A 12260-nucleotide genomic window follows, 5' to 3' on the forward strand; every position below is an offset into this window, starting at 1 on the left:
AGCTATGTGACTTGGAGACAAGTGAGTAACATAGAGAAGGCTTATGGACCCTGATTGAATCCACACAGCCTTCCTCTCCATTCCTTCATTCAAGCCTTTCCTCCCACTTTCCTTCCTTGGAGTAATTACCTGGCTGAAATTAAGTAATCACGGATCTAAATACCCCCCCACCCACTTCCCACAGTTTCACACACCCCCACTTTCACCCACTTTGTACCACCCACTTTCATTCATATGGGCCCTGTTTGAATCCACACAGCCTTCCTCTCCTTTCCATCATTCATGTACCAGCCACTTTCATCACTACTACAACACCTATCATCTGAAAGCACTAAGTGATCTTTGCACTTTGATTAGAGAACACTGTTAATCATTCAGCCCAGGTAGCACAGTAGAAATGAATAAGCCTTAGTCCAGGCAGCACACAGCAGTGTATTCCCCATCCCAGTACCCCACTGTTACAGTGAGACAACATGGCTGAGAAAGACCCAGAGGGGATTATAGCTACAGACCCCAGCGACAATGATGATAGAAAATGCCTTATTATCCGGAAGCTTCTGAAGTTCAACCCTAAAGAAGTGTTTACGTGGTGAGTCTGTGGGGAGAGAACTCAATTAGAAAGAGAGAGAGATGTTATAATAGTGATTATCTGGATCCCATATGGCACCCTATCCTTTATATAGTGCACTACTTTTAACCAGCTCCTTATGGGCTCTGGTCGAAAGTAGAGCACTATATAGGGAATGAGGTGCCATTTGGGACACATAGTGACGTAGTGGAGGTCTTTCAATGTCCAAGAATGCGTCCACTGTCCAGTAGCCTAGTCCGAGTTGTGTATGTCCCTGGCAGCTAGCATACAGTAGCCTGGACGGAGTTGTGTTGAAACCCTAATGAAGGCTATAGGGCCAAAACATGTTGCTTTTACCAATAAAGACGCAGCTTAATCAATGTCCACTGTCTTCCAAGAGTTGCTGAATTTCCTCTTCACGTATACCTTTGTCCTAACAGGCAGCTGGTGAAGACAGTTGCTATGGGTCAGGGTTTGGCTGCTCTCATCTGCGGCACAGCAGTAACATCCCAATACCTGGCTTCAGACTACCACGTGGACGCGCCCATGCTTCAGAGCTTTGTGAGCTACACACTGCTCTGCCTCACCTACACCACAGCTCTGCTGTTCAGAACAGGTACACACACACACTCAGGCACACCAATGTTCTGCTTTAAAGAACAGGTAGTCTCTCTCACACACACACCACCCCAGGGTGCTCCTCGTCAGAATATTACATTTGTCAACTCTAAACGTTTTTATAATTGTGTAGCAGTGCAATAACCTCCAGGCTACCCTCTCCTAACGTACTATAGGGGATGGCAATATGTTTCCGATTTTAAAGAAGAGGTGGTGGAAGTATCTCCTAGTAGGCTTGGTGGACGTCGAGGCTAACTACACAGTGGTTAAAGCTTACCAGTACACTACACTCACCAGTATACAGGTCAGAACTACGAGAGGGTGTGTGTATGTCTGTATGTTTTTTTTTTGTGTGTGTGCGAGCTTGCGTGCCTGCTTGCCTGCCTGCGGGTATGTGTATGCGTGCGTGTGTGCTGAGTTATGTCCGTGGCAAATCAAATCAAATTTTATTGGTCACATACAAATGGTTAGCAGATGTTATTGTGAGTGTAGCGAAATGCTTGTGCTTCTAGTTCCGGCAGTGCAGCAATATCTAACATGTAATCTAACAATTCCACAACAACTACCTAATACACACAAACAAAGTAAAGGAATGGAATAAGAATATATCCATTTAAATATATGGATGAGCAATGACAGAGCGGCATAGGCAAGATGCAATAGATGGTATAAAATACAGTATATGCATATGATATGAGTAATGCAAGATGTGTAAACATTATTAAAGTGGCATTGTTAAAGTGACTAGTGATCCATTTATTAAAGTGGCCAATGATTTCAAGGCTGTATGTAGGCAGCAGCCTCTCTGTTTTAGTGATGGCTGTTTAACAGTCTGATGGCATTGAGATAGAAGCTGTTTTTCAGTCTCTCGTTCCCAGCTTTGTTGCACCTGTACTGACCTCGCCTTCTGGATGTATGTGACTATTCTGTCGTGTCTCTCTGTCTTCCAGCTGCTGGACTGTTTTGTGATCCCTGTGTTGATGATACTGTCCTGCTTGTTCCTGAAGACGTGCTACAGACCTGTCCACTACGTCTCTGTGTGTGTCTGTCTACTGGGGGTGGGGGCCATGGTGGGAGCTGACCTACTGGCTGGACGAGACTTGGGATCCAGTAAGAACCCACTCCATTCATTAATTCATTAATTTAATCTCTCAGTTCATATAATAAATAGTAACATATTGACCTCATCTCTTTCATCATCCTCCTCTTCTATCTCTATCCTTTCCTCCCTCTCGCCTAGCCTCAGACGTTCTGCTAGGTGATGGCTTGGTCCTGCTCAGTGCCAGTCTATATGCTGTCTCTAACGTGTGTCAGGAGTACACCGTCAAACACCTCAGCAGTGTAGAGTTCCTAGGCATGGTCGGCCTGTTCGGCACACTCATCAGTGGCATACAGCTGTAAGTGTGTGTGTTTACGTGTGTGTGCGCATGCGTGTGGATGTGTGTTGAGGGTACATGTTCGGGGAGAAGGTAGTAGAATGGGAATGTGGTTGATTTGAGTGATCTGCTGTGTTGCTACAGGGGCGTTCTGGAGCATAACAATGTGGCAAACATCCAATGGGACTGGAGAATCGGTTAGTACCACATAAAATAAAATATACAGGTAACTGCCAAAATTAAGGAAACACAATTTAGGGATTCAAAGTATATTGAAAGCAGGTTCTTCCACACAGGTGTGGCTCCTACGTTAATTAAGCAATTAACGTCCCATCATGCTTAAGGTCATGTATAAAAATGCAGAGTTTCCCATTATTTTGGCTACCATGGCTAGAAGAAGAGATCTCAGTGACTTTGAAAGAGGGGTCTCAAAGGAGCATAGGGGGTTTAAAGGGTGTGTGTGTGTCTCAGTCACCAAATCTCAATCCAATTGAACACTTATGGGAGATTCTGGAGCGGCACCCAACACAGCATTATCCATCAACAAAACAACTAATTATGGAATTTCTCATGGAAGAATGGTGTCGTATCCCTCCTATATAGTTCCAGATGTTTGTAGAATATATTCTAAGGCGCACTGAAGCTGTTTGTGGCAGCTCGTAGTGGCCCAACGCKCTATTAAGACACTTTATGTTAGTGTTCCTTTATTTTGGCAGTTACCTGTATATTTGTTGATATTTTGTATGTTTTTTTTATTAAACAAATAGGACAGCGTAAAAGAAGGAAATTAAGGAGAGGGGTTGTTACAAAGTAGCTCTGGGTCTGGGATTCGGTAGTGTTAACCACGAGACCACCTCAGGCCACCGGTTATTACCTCTCTCTTAGGATTACAGAAGTGGTGGTGGCGGCAAGGTTACAGAGAGTACAGAATGTATGCTGTGTCAGCTTGCAGAAGTACAGTTTCCACAGCTCTTTGCTGCTCTTTATCTTGTATTTTATGGGAGCTGCAACAGTTGATCTTCCTTGTTTATAATAATTTTTGCCCTGTATAATGTCTGTGTTTTTCTGTTCAGGCCTATTGTTCTCTGACTATGCCCAGTGTATGAGTAGAAGATATTAGTACTTTGTTGATTCCAACTTGGGAAATTGTTTTATCACCAAAGCATCATCAACGATTACACAGACAAGGATCAATAATATTCAGATATGAACACATAATAAAATATTAAAAAGACAGATGCACATTAGGAGCGATATAAAAAAATATTGGAAATGCTGTTGTCTGCCATACTCTCATTTTATCATGTATAATTATTCTCTCCCCAGGCCTGCTGTTTGCTGGCTATGCCCTGTGTATGTACACCCTGTACAGCTGTATGCCCATAGTGGTCAAGAAGACCAGTGCTACAGCAGTCAACCTCTCCCTGCTCACTGCAGACCTCCTCAGCCTCTTCTGTGGCCTGTTTCTCTTTCAATACACGGTTAGTACACACACAGCACACACACACTGGGGATAGTAGGTACAGTAGGTTGAGCCATTTGACAGTTCAGTTACTGATTGTGTTTCTGAATAGATAAAGTGATTAGTTAATCAATGATTTGATGACTCCAATGATGGATGATAGATTGATTGATTGCTGCAGTACTATGTCTGTACTCACTGTAATCTCTTTCAAACTAGTCTAATCTAATCCCTGTGAGATCAAGGAGGCAGTAGTGATAAGAACAGAAACAGAGATAGCAGGATCCATCCCACTAGAGCTGTCCTGATCACAGGACACCACTGTCCTTATTTTAAAACATCTTAGTCCTGAATCGAAATCCCATGGTCACCGTGACCCTGTTCAGTGTGTTGATGACTGTTAATGTATAATCTCATATAGCTAATCTGGTGTGTGTGTAGTTCTCAGGTCTGTACATGGTGTCTCTGGTGATCATCCTGGTGGGCTTTGTCGCATTCAATGCCGTGGCAACGACCCCTGACCCTGCAGACCCCATCACCCCCTCCATGGGCTGGGAGGAGAGCGGCTACGACAACCCTGATGACATCATCGAAGAAGTGGTGGTGGCGGTTTTGGAAGAGGGTGAACACACAGGGGTGTCATGGAATCAGAGAACACAGAATGAGGAAGTACCGGCAGGGGGATGGAGTACCAAGATGTGATCTGATCTACTAGACGAGCACTTCCCAACTGTCTATAGCTGTTAAACTCCCTGTCTCCTTTCTTTCATTTGTACCATTCTAACACATCTACAGATTCACAGGTGTATGTACAGTATAGGTGTGTTGTAATATTTGTCCACTAGTTGACTTGGCAGGAAGAATAATACATGTTTTATTCCACATTCATTGTGGGGTGTGTCAAGTTAATGAGTGAGTCTTCATTGATATCAAACCTGGTTGGAGCATAACCCCAATTAAGCAAAATATTTTCACATAAAGAAAATTATATGCAGGGCTCAATGCGTGCAACATTACCTAATTAAATTATTATTATTTGAGACAACAAAACAAAAAACACAATCGAAGAATGGGATTCTCGTTTTTTTAATGAAGACAGTTGAAATACTTGACACTTGAAATCTTTGGAATGAGGTCACACGTTGCGTATTTACACGTCATGTCCTCGAGTTGCTTCGCTCTTCCGGTAGGTAGAGAGCTGTCCGTGGTGCTGAAACCGTTATTAGCACACGCACAACATTGTTTACAAACATCGGATCTGATCAGCTCATCAAATCTATATTTGTTTTTCCCGAGCTAGTGCTAGTCCAATACTTTATTATGAACAGTTAGCGAGCTAATAGTCTGCTTTGTGATTCACTCTATATATGATACTAAACAAGGCACGGAAGCAATGCTACTGAACTGCTTTGGGACAAATAATAATTTACATGTAGACACCTCCTCCGTGCGTTTACAGACAGTCGAGATATAATAAGGTAGACTGCATGCAAATGTTTTTCTTAACCCTCTCCTTCTGTCAATCATCCATCTCTTTCCCTGACTCCTAAACTGTCTTACCAGCTCCACAGTAATGATCGATAGACAGACTACTAGGCTATAGAGCTTGCACAGGCCCCATATGGAAAAGAATCATGAAAATCAAATAAGAATATTGTAAAGCAGAAGAACATTATTTGTACAAACATCTAAGAAGTAATCTAACAAGGATCTGGTAAAATGTATGTTTTTCCTTATATGTCAGTGCTGTATTTGTATATGTGTTAACTTATATGCATTATATGACATACGCAATTGAATACATTATTGTGGTGCATTTCCTAAAAAGATATTGTAAAACATATTTGAGACAGAATATATGAATTATGTTCTGAGAATGTAACCTCTACAAAACAAATGTTTTCTTATAGGTTTCACATTGTTTTTTATAAGTCAACATATAAAAACCATGACAATTACTATGAGAAAAATAAAGTATTTGCATATAAATGTTCAAGTATGAGTTTCCATGGTTAAGGCTGGGCAGAACCTCCTACTGAACTATTTTATCTACAGCTATGCCTTGGTCTCCCATCCAGGGTTTTAACCAAACCCAGGCCTAATTAGCTTTGATATTTGTCACTGACTACTACCAATGTGCCATCATGAGAATAATTGTTGCGAGATCTCCACTTAATAACTAAATAGAGTCACTGCTGCTATCAGTCATTCCTCCTCCCCTCCTCTTCTCTCACTCAGTTGATGCCCCTAGTTTGCATCATATACAACCTTAGAACATAAAACTGATCAAGTTTTCCTGATTCTGTCTCAGACTCTGGAGTGATCATGGACCCACGGTCTGAGGGATCCGACCCCCGGTCCGAGGGAACTGACTACGTTCCCAACAGTATTCCCTATGTTCCGGAGCACAGGTCTGAGCTGTGTGTGTCAGAGGCTCACAGCCAGCAGCTACTGGGCATGCTCAGATCGTTCAGAGAGCGAGGCCTACTGTTTGACTTCACTATAACAGTCCAGGACCAGACCTTCCCCTGTCATCGCTGTGTCCTGGCAGCCTGCAGCGACTTCTTCAGGTTGGTGTGTGTGTGTGGGTTTGTGTGTGCGTGCATCTGTGCGTGTGTGTGTGTGCTCTAAAGGTTCTCTGTCTGCAGGGCCATGTTTGAGTTGGACATGCGTGAGTGTGGTGATAGGATGGTAACCCTGAGTAACCAGTCCCCAGAAGCCGTGCGCTGCTTCCTGGACTTCTGTTACTCTGGAGAGATGGTCGTCACCCACGAAAACGTAGACATGCTGTTCCAGCTCGCCTCTTTCCTACAGGTACACTACATCAGGGGTAACCCTTACCCTAACCCAAATGGCACCCTACCCTATGCCCTACATAGTGCACTATTTTTGACCAAAGCCCTATGGACCATGGTCAAAAGTAGTGCAATATCAATGGAAGAGGGTGCTATTTGGAACAAAGACTAGATCTGGGTCAGATGCATACTGTATACTGTCAAATCTACTGTATACTGTCAAATCTACTGTATACTGTCAAATCTACTGTATATTGTCAAATTTATTCAGAAACTTGAGAGGTGATGTTGATATATTGACCGGTGTTCCATTTCCCAGGTGTCTGTGCTCTTCAGAGCATGCAGTGACTTCCTGATCGGAACCCTGGAGCTCTCCAACTGCCTGATGCTATTGGCCCTCGCCGAGGGATATGGCTCCGCCTCCCTCCTCCAGCAGGCCAAAGAGTTTGTAGTTCAGAACTTCCACAACCTCTCAAAGACTCCAGACTTCCTGGATATGCCGGTGAGGAGCCACTCTGATAAGTTTCCATTATCATTCATTGAGACTCATAAAAAGACGTGCATTGAAATAAAAGGGCCCTAGCACACCTGATTCAACATATCAGCTCATCATCAAGTTGAATTAGGTGTGTTAGTGCTAAGGTAAATACATCCCTCTGTGTCCCCAGGACAAGGACTGGGAAATAGTGAAGTAGATAGTTACTCACTTTAGCTTTTGAGAAAGTAACTATCATAATGTCTCCCTGAAGTGTCCACTCTGTCACTCCCCCAATCCCTTTTCTTCCTGAAGTGTGCATGGGTCCACTCCACCTGAAGGATTTAAAAGCATTGGCTTGCTTTTAAATACTAACGTTGGGAAACACTGATTTACTTCCTGTCCTCCCAGTTGGGCGTGCTCGAGGTATGTCTGGGGTCGGACAGTCTCAGCGTGCCCAGTGAGGAGGTGGCGGTGAGGTCATCCCTGAGGTGGACAACTCACGACCTCCAGACCAGACAGAGGCTGTTGCCACGGCTACTAGCACTGCTACGGCTACATCACGTACCCACACACACCCTGCAGGTACACACACGCACGCAGGATCAGGCGCATGCATGCATCCCCCCCACACACACACACCACACACATTTGCATGGTTCTTTTTACCAGTCAAAATGTATTGTGTATGTGTCTTCAGGCCCTGGCCCGGACTGAGAATCTCCTCTCAGGGGACCAACTCTGTGTTAGTCTGGTCAGTGATGCAGTGAGTAGACAGACACAGCTCAGTGGTCTACTGCCAGACGCCAGACCAGCAACCACACAGTCTTACATCTACATCCACAAGACAGAGGAGAACGGAGAGATACACCACAGCTTCTGTTACTGCCTGGASACAGACCAATGGAGAGAGCTACCTCAGGGCCAGGGGGCGGGTTTTAGTATGACCCCTGACCCCTCAGGCTCTTCCCTCACCAGCTACGCCGAGAAGGTATACAAACACACACACACATGCACACACACACAGGCAGTAACACATAGTGGAGTGGTACTTCTGAATTTACGCTTCGATCAACTATCATTATTTTATATCTCCTCTCCTCTCTTTAAGTTGTTTGTGACAGGTGGTTGTCGGGGCAACTGTTGCCGCACAGTGCGTCTTCACGTGGCAGAGCCGTTCCATGATGCGACAGCGGAGGTTTGGTGCTACTGCCCAGTCACACACACCTGCACCCCTGCCCCGGACATGGGGAAACCCCGTACCATGCACACAGCCGTCACAACCCTGGACAGACTGTATGTGCTAGGAGGGAGGACCAGAGGAGAAAGGGAGGGAGCTCCTAGCCTAATGGAGGTGAGAATGTTGATGATGATGATGATGATAATTATGATGGTTGTGATGATGATGATGATCGTCTGTAGGTGGAGTACTACGACCCCCTGGCCAAAACCTGGACCTCCGTCAGCCCTCTGCCCACTGCTATCTACTACCCAGGTACGGAACACACACATAGACACATACATACACAAATGCACACAGACACCCACACACAAATATACCCCCACACACATACCTCTAACCCTCCCTGTGTCCTCGTATTACCCAGAAGCCAGTGCGTGCGGCAGCATCATCTACACATTGGGTTCGTCAGTGGAGATATCGGACTCCTTCAACCCTTCGCTGGACTGTTTCCTGCGCTACGATGCGGTTTCTGACCAGTGGAGCCACCTGGTGGCAGAGTTTGGTCAGTTCTTCCACGCCACCTTGGTCAAGGCTGTGTCCGTCAACAACACTCTACACCTCTGTGACTTGTCTACGTATAAGGTGACTGACTTGTTGATTGACTGGTTGATTGATTGATTGATGTCTCCATCCATAAGTCTTTTTATATTTKTTCCTCCTTCATTTAATCAGGCAGGTCCTATTGACATAGATACAGTACATGGGGACTTTGTCATGAAAACAAACTTGACAACTATTCTACAAAACACCAACTCACCACACCTGACCAGTCTGAGTCCTGTGTTCTGTCCAGGTGTACAGTTTCTGTCCAGAGACGTGTGTGTGGCAAGGGGAGGGGTCGTTCGAGTGTGCCGGGTTCAACGCAGGCTCCGTGGGCGTGGCCAACCGAATCTACATCCTGGGAGGAGACTACTCACCTGATGAGATCACTGACGAAGTCCAAGTGTACCACAGTGGGCGGGGCCAGTGGGAGGAAGTGACACCAATGCCACGCCCCCTGACAGAGTTTCACTGTCAGGTCATCAGCTTCAACAGATACAGAGACCCCTGGGGAGGAAGGGACACGTAACACACACACACTACCTGGGGACTTAAAGCTGCACTCTGCATCAATGAAATAATMTATGTTTTGTCATACCTCAAGTATTTATTAGTTTTATCACATTTTATGTTATATATTTATTTATAAACTGGGTGGTCGTGCCCTGAATGCTGATTGTCTGACAGCCATGGTATATCAGACCTTATACCATGAGTATGACAAAACATGTATTTTTACTGCTCTAATTATATTGGTAACCAGTTTATAAGAGCAATAAGGCACCTCAGGGGTTTGTGGTATATGGCCAATATACCATGGCCAAGGGCTGTATCTCCGCGTTGCACCGTGCCTAAGAACAGCCCGTAGCCATTGTATATTGGCCATATACCACAACCCCTCGTGCCTTATCAAATCAAATTTATTTATATAGCCCTTCTTACATCAGCTGATATCTCAAAGTGCTGTACAGAAACCCAGCCTAAAACCCCAAACAGCAAGCAATGCAGGTGTAGAAGCACGGTGGCTAGGAAAAACTCCCTAGAAAGGCCAAAACCTAGGAAGAAACCTGGAGAGGAACCAGGCTATGAGGGGTGGCCACTCCTCTTTTGGCTGTGCCGGGTGGAGATTATAACAGAACATGGCCAAGATGTTCAAATGTTCATAAATTACCAGCATGGTCAAATAATAATAATCACAGTAGTTGTCGAGGGTGCAGCAAGTCAGCACCTCAGGAGTAAATGTCAGTTGGCTTTTCATAGCCGATCATTAAGAGTATCTCTACCGCTCCTGCTGTCTCTAGAGAGTTGAAAACAGGAGGTCTGGGACAGGTAGCACGTCCGGTGAACAGGTCAGGGTTCCATAGCCGCAGGCAGAACAGTTGAAACTGGAGCAGCAGCACGGCCAGGTGGACTGGGGACAGCAAGGAGTCATCATGCCAGGTAGTCCTGAGGCATGGTCCTAGGGCTCATGTCCTCCGAGAGAGAGAAAGAAAGAGAGAAAGAGAGAATTAGAGAGAGCATACTTAAATTCACACAGGACACCGGATAAGACAGGAGAAGTACTCCAGATATAACAAACTGACCCTAGCCCCCCGACATTGGTCACATACACATATTTAGCAGATGTTATTGTGGGTGTAGCGAAATACTTGTGTTCCTAGCTCCAACAGTGCAGTATTATCTAACAATTCACAACAATACATACAAGTCTAAAAGTAAAAGAATGGAATTAAGAAATATATAATTAGGACAAGCAATGTCTTTGTGGCATTGACTAAAATACAGTAGAATAGAATACAGTATATACATATGAAATGAGTAAAGCAGTATGTAAACTTTATTAAATTGACTAGTGTTACATTATTAAAGTGACCAGTGATTCCATGTCTATGTATATAGGGCAACAGCCTCTAAGGTGCAGGGTTGAGTAACTGGGTGGTAGACGGCTAGTGATGGCTATTTAACAGTCTGATGGCCTTGAGATAGAAGCTGTTTTTCAGTCTCTCGGTCCCAGCTTTGATGCACCTGTACTGACCGCGCCTTCTGGATGGAAGCGGGATGAACAGGCCGTGGCTCGGGTGGTTGATGTCCTTGTTGATCTTTTTGGCCTTCCTGTGACATTGGGTTGGGTGCTGTAGGTGTCCTGGAGGGCAGGCAGTGTGCCCCCGTTGATGCATTGGGCAGACCGCACCACCCTCTGGAGAGCCCTGCGGTTGCGGGCAGTGCAGTTGCCATGCCAGGCGGTGATACAGCCCGACAGGATGCTCTCAATTGTGCATCTGTAGAAGTTTGTGAGGGTCTTAGGGGCCAAACCAAATTGCTTCAGCCTCCTGAGGTTGAAGAGGCGCTGTTGCGCCTTCTTCACTACACTGTCTGTGTGGGTGGACTATTTCAGATTGTCAGTGATGTGTACGCAGAGGAACTTGAAGCTTTTCACTGTCATCCACTGCGGTCCCGTCGAAGTGGAAAGGGGCATGCTCCCTCTGCTGTTTCCTGCTTAATTGAAACATTTTCTATTCCKAAGAATGCTATTTGGGTTCAAAGCTACAGTAGAGGTTTCTGAGTCTACTGGCCCACAGACTTATCTTTGTTGTTTCTGGACATGTCTGATTACCTGACTAAGGCTGTTGCAGCTGACATGTTATCTATTGTGGTGCCGGATCTATTAAAGAACTTTGTAACTGCGTTTTTCTGTGTGCAGGTTTTCTGTCTTTATTTTCAGTTTAACTGGACTGGGCCTGCCTTCACTATTTAAAAGTGAGACAGTGAGAGGCCATTGTCCCGGGTAACAAGTGTTACAACACCCTCTACTGGTAGACTGTGGAATGTTTTTGTGCCAGAGTAGGCTTGTCTAGCCAAACACCACGTTGTAATGTTGAAATATTTGTAAACACTTGAGCAGAGGGCTAACCATTTGACACAAACATAATTGAATTATGATTCTACATAGCTCACATTGTTGACTTTCTCAAAGCCAAAAGCAAGGAGCTTCAAAACAGTTCAAATTGAATGAGGGCACCTGRGCTCCATGATCTATTTCCGAGTTTTRGCGGGAGATATTATAAGGTATTCTACTGTTCGGTGTCGTAGGCTACTAGATGACGGACGGATTCAACCATCTGACTGGATAGGGGTGTTCCACAATAGGATACGCTGTATGTTGTACGTTTTGTTTTTAGATGT

General features: G+C 44.9%; 2 protein-coding genes across 2 annotated transcripts; both read left to right on the plus strand.

Annotated features, from left to right (window-relative positions):
- Window positions 1-163: 163 nt before the first annotated feature.
- On the plus strand, window positions 164-4737 carry LOC112072676 (solute carrier family 35 member F2-like). The gene is made up of 8 exons (XM_024140063.1): window positions 164-589; window positions 1009-1184; window positions 1363-1490; window positions 2137-2296; window positions 2427-2583; window positions 2707-2759; window positions 3889-4043; window positions 4466-4737. The coding sequence occupies exons 1-8, from the start codon at window positions 474-476 to the stop codon at window positions 4724-4726; spliced, it is 1206 nt and encodes a 401-aa protein (XP_023995831.1). The 5' UTR covers window positions 164-473; the 3' UTR covers window positions 4727-4737.
- Window positions 4738-5658: 921 nt separating this feature from the next.
- kbtbd3 (kelch repeat and BTB (POZ) domain containing 3) lies at window positions 5659-11763 on the plus strand. The gene is made up of 10 exons (XM_024140062.2): window positions 5659-5745; window positions 6336-6594; window positions 6673-6838; window positions 7139-7321; window positions 7706-7879; window positions 7995-8285; window positions 8406-8648; window positions 8717-8789; window positions 8902-9119; window positions 9331-11763. The coding sequence occupies exons 2-10, from the start codon at window positions 6350-6352 to the stop codon at window positions 9604-9606; spliced, it is 1869 nt and encodes a 622-aa protein (XP_023995830.1). The 5' UTR covers window positions 5659-5745; window positions 6336-6349; the 3' UTR covers window positions 9607-11763.
- The last annotated feature ends 497 nt before the right edge of the window (window positions 11764-12260 follow it).

Source organism: Salvelinus sp. IW2-2015, unplaced genomic scaffold, assembly GCF_002910315.2.
Source record: "Salvelinus sp. IW2-2015 unplaced genomic scaffold, ASM291031v2 Un_scaffold1999, whole genome shotgun sequence".
Taxonomy (NCBI): Eukaryota; Metazoa; Chordata; class Actinopteri; order Salmoniformes; family Salmonidae; genus Salvelinus; species Salvelinus sp. IW2-2015.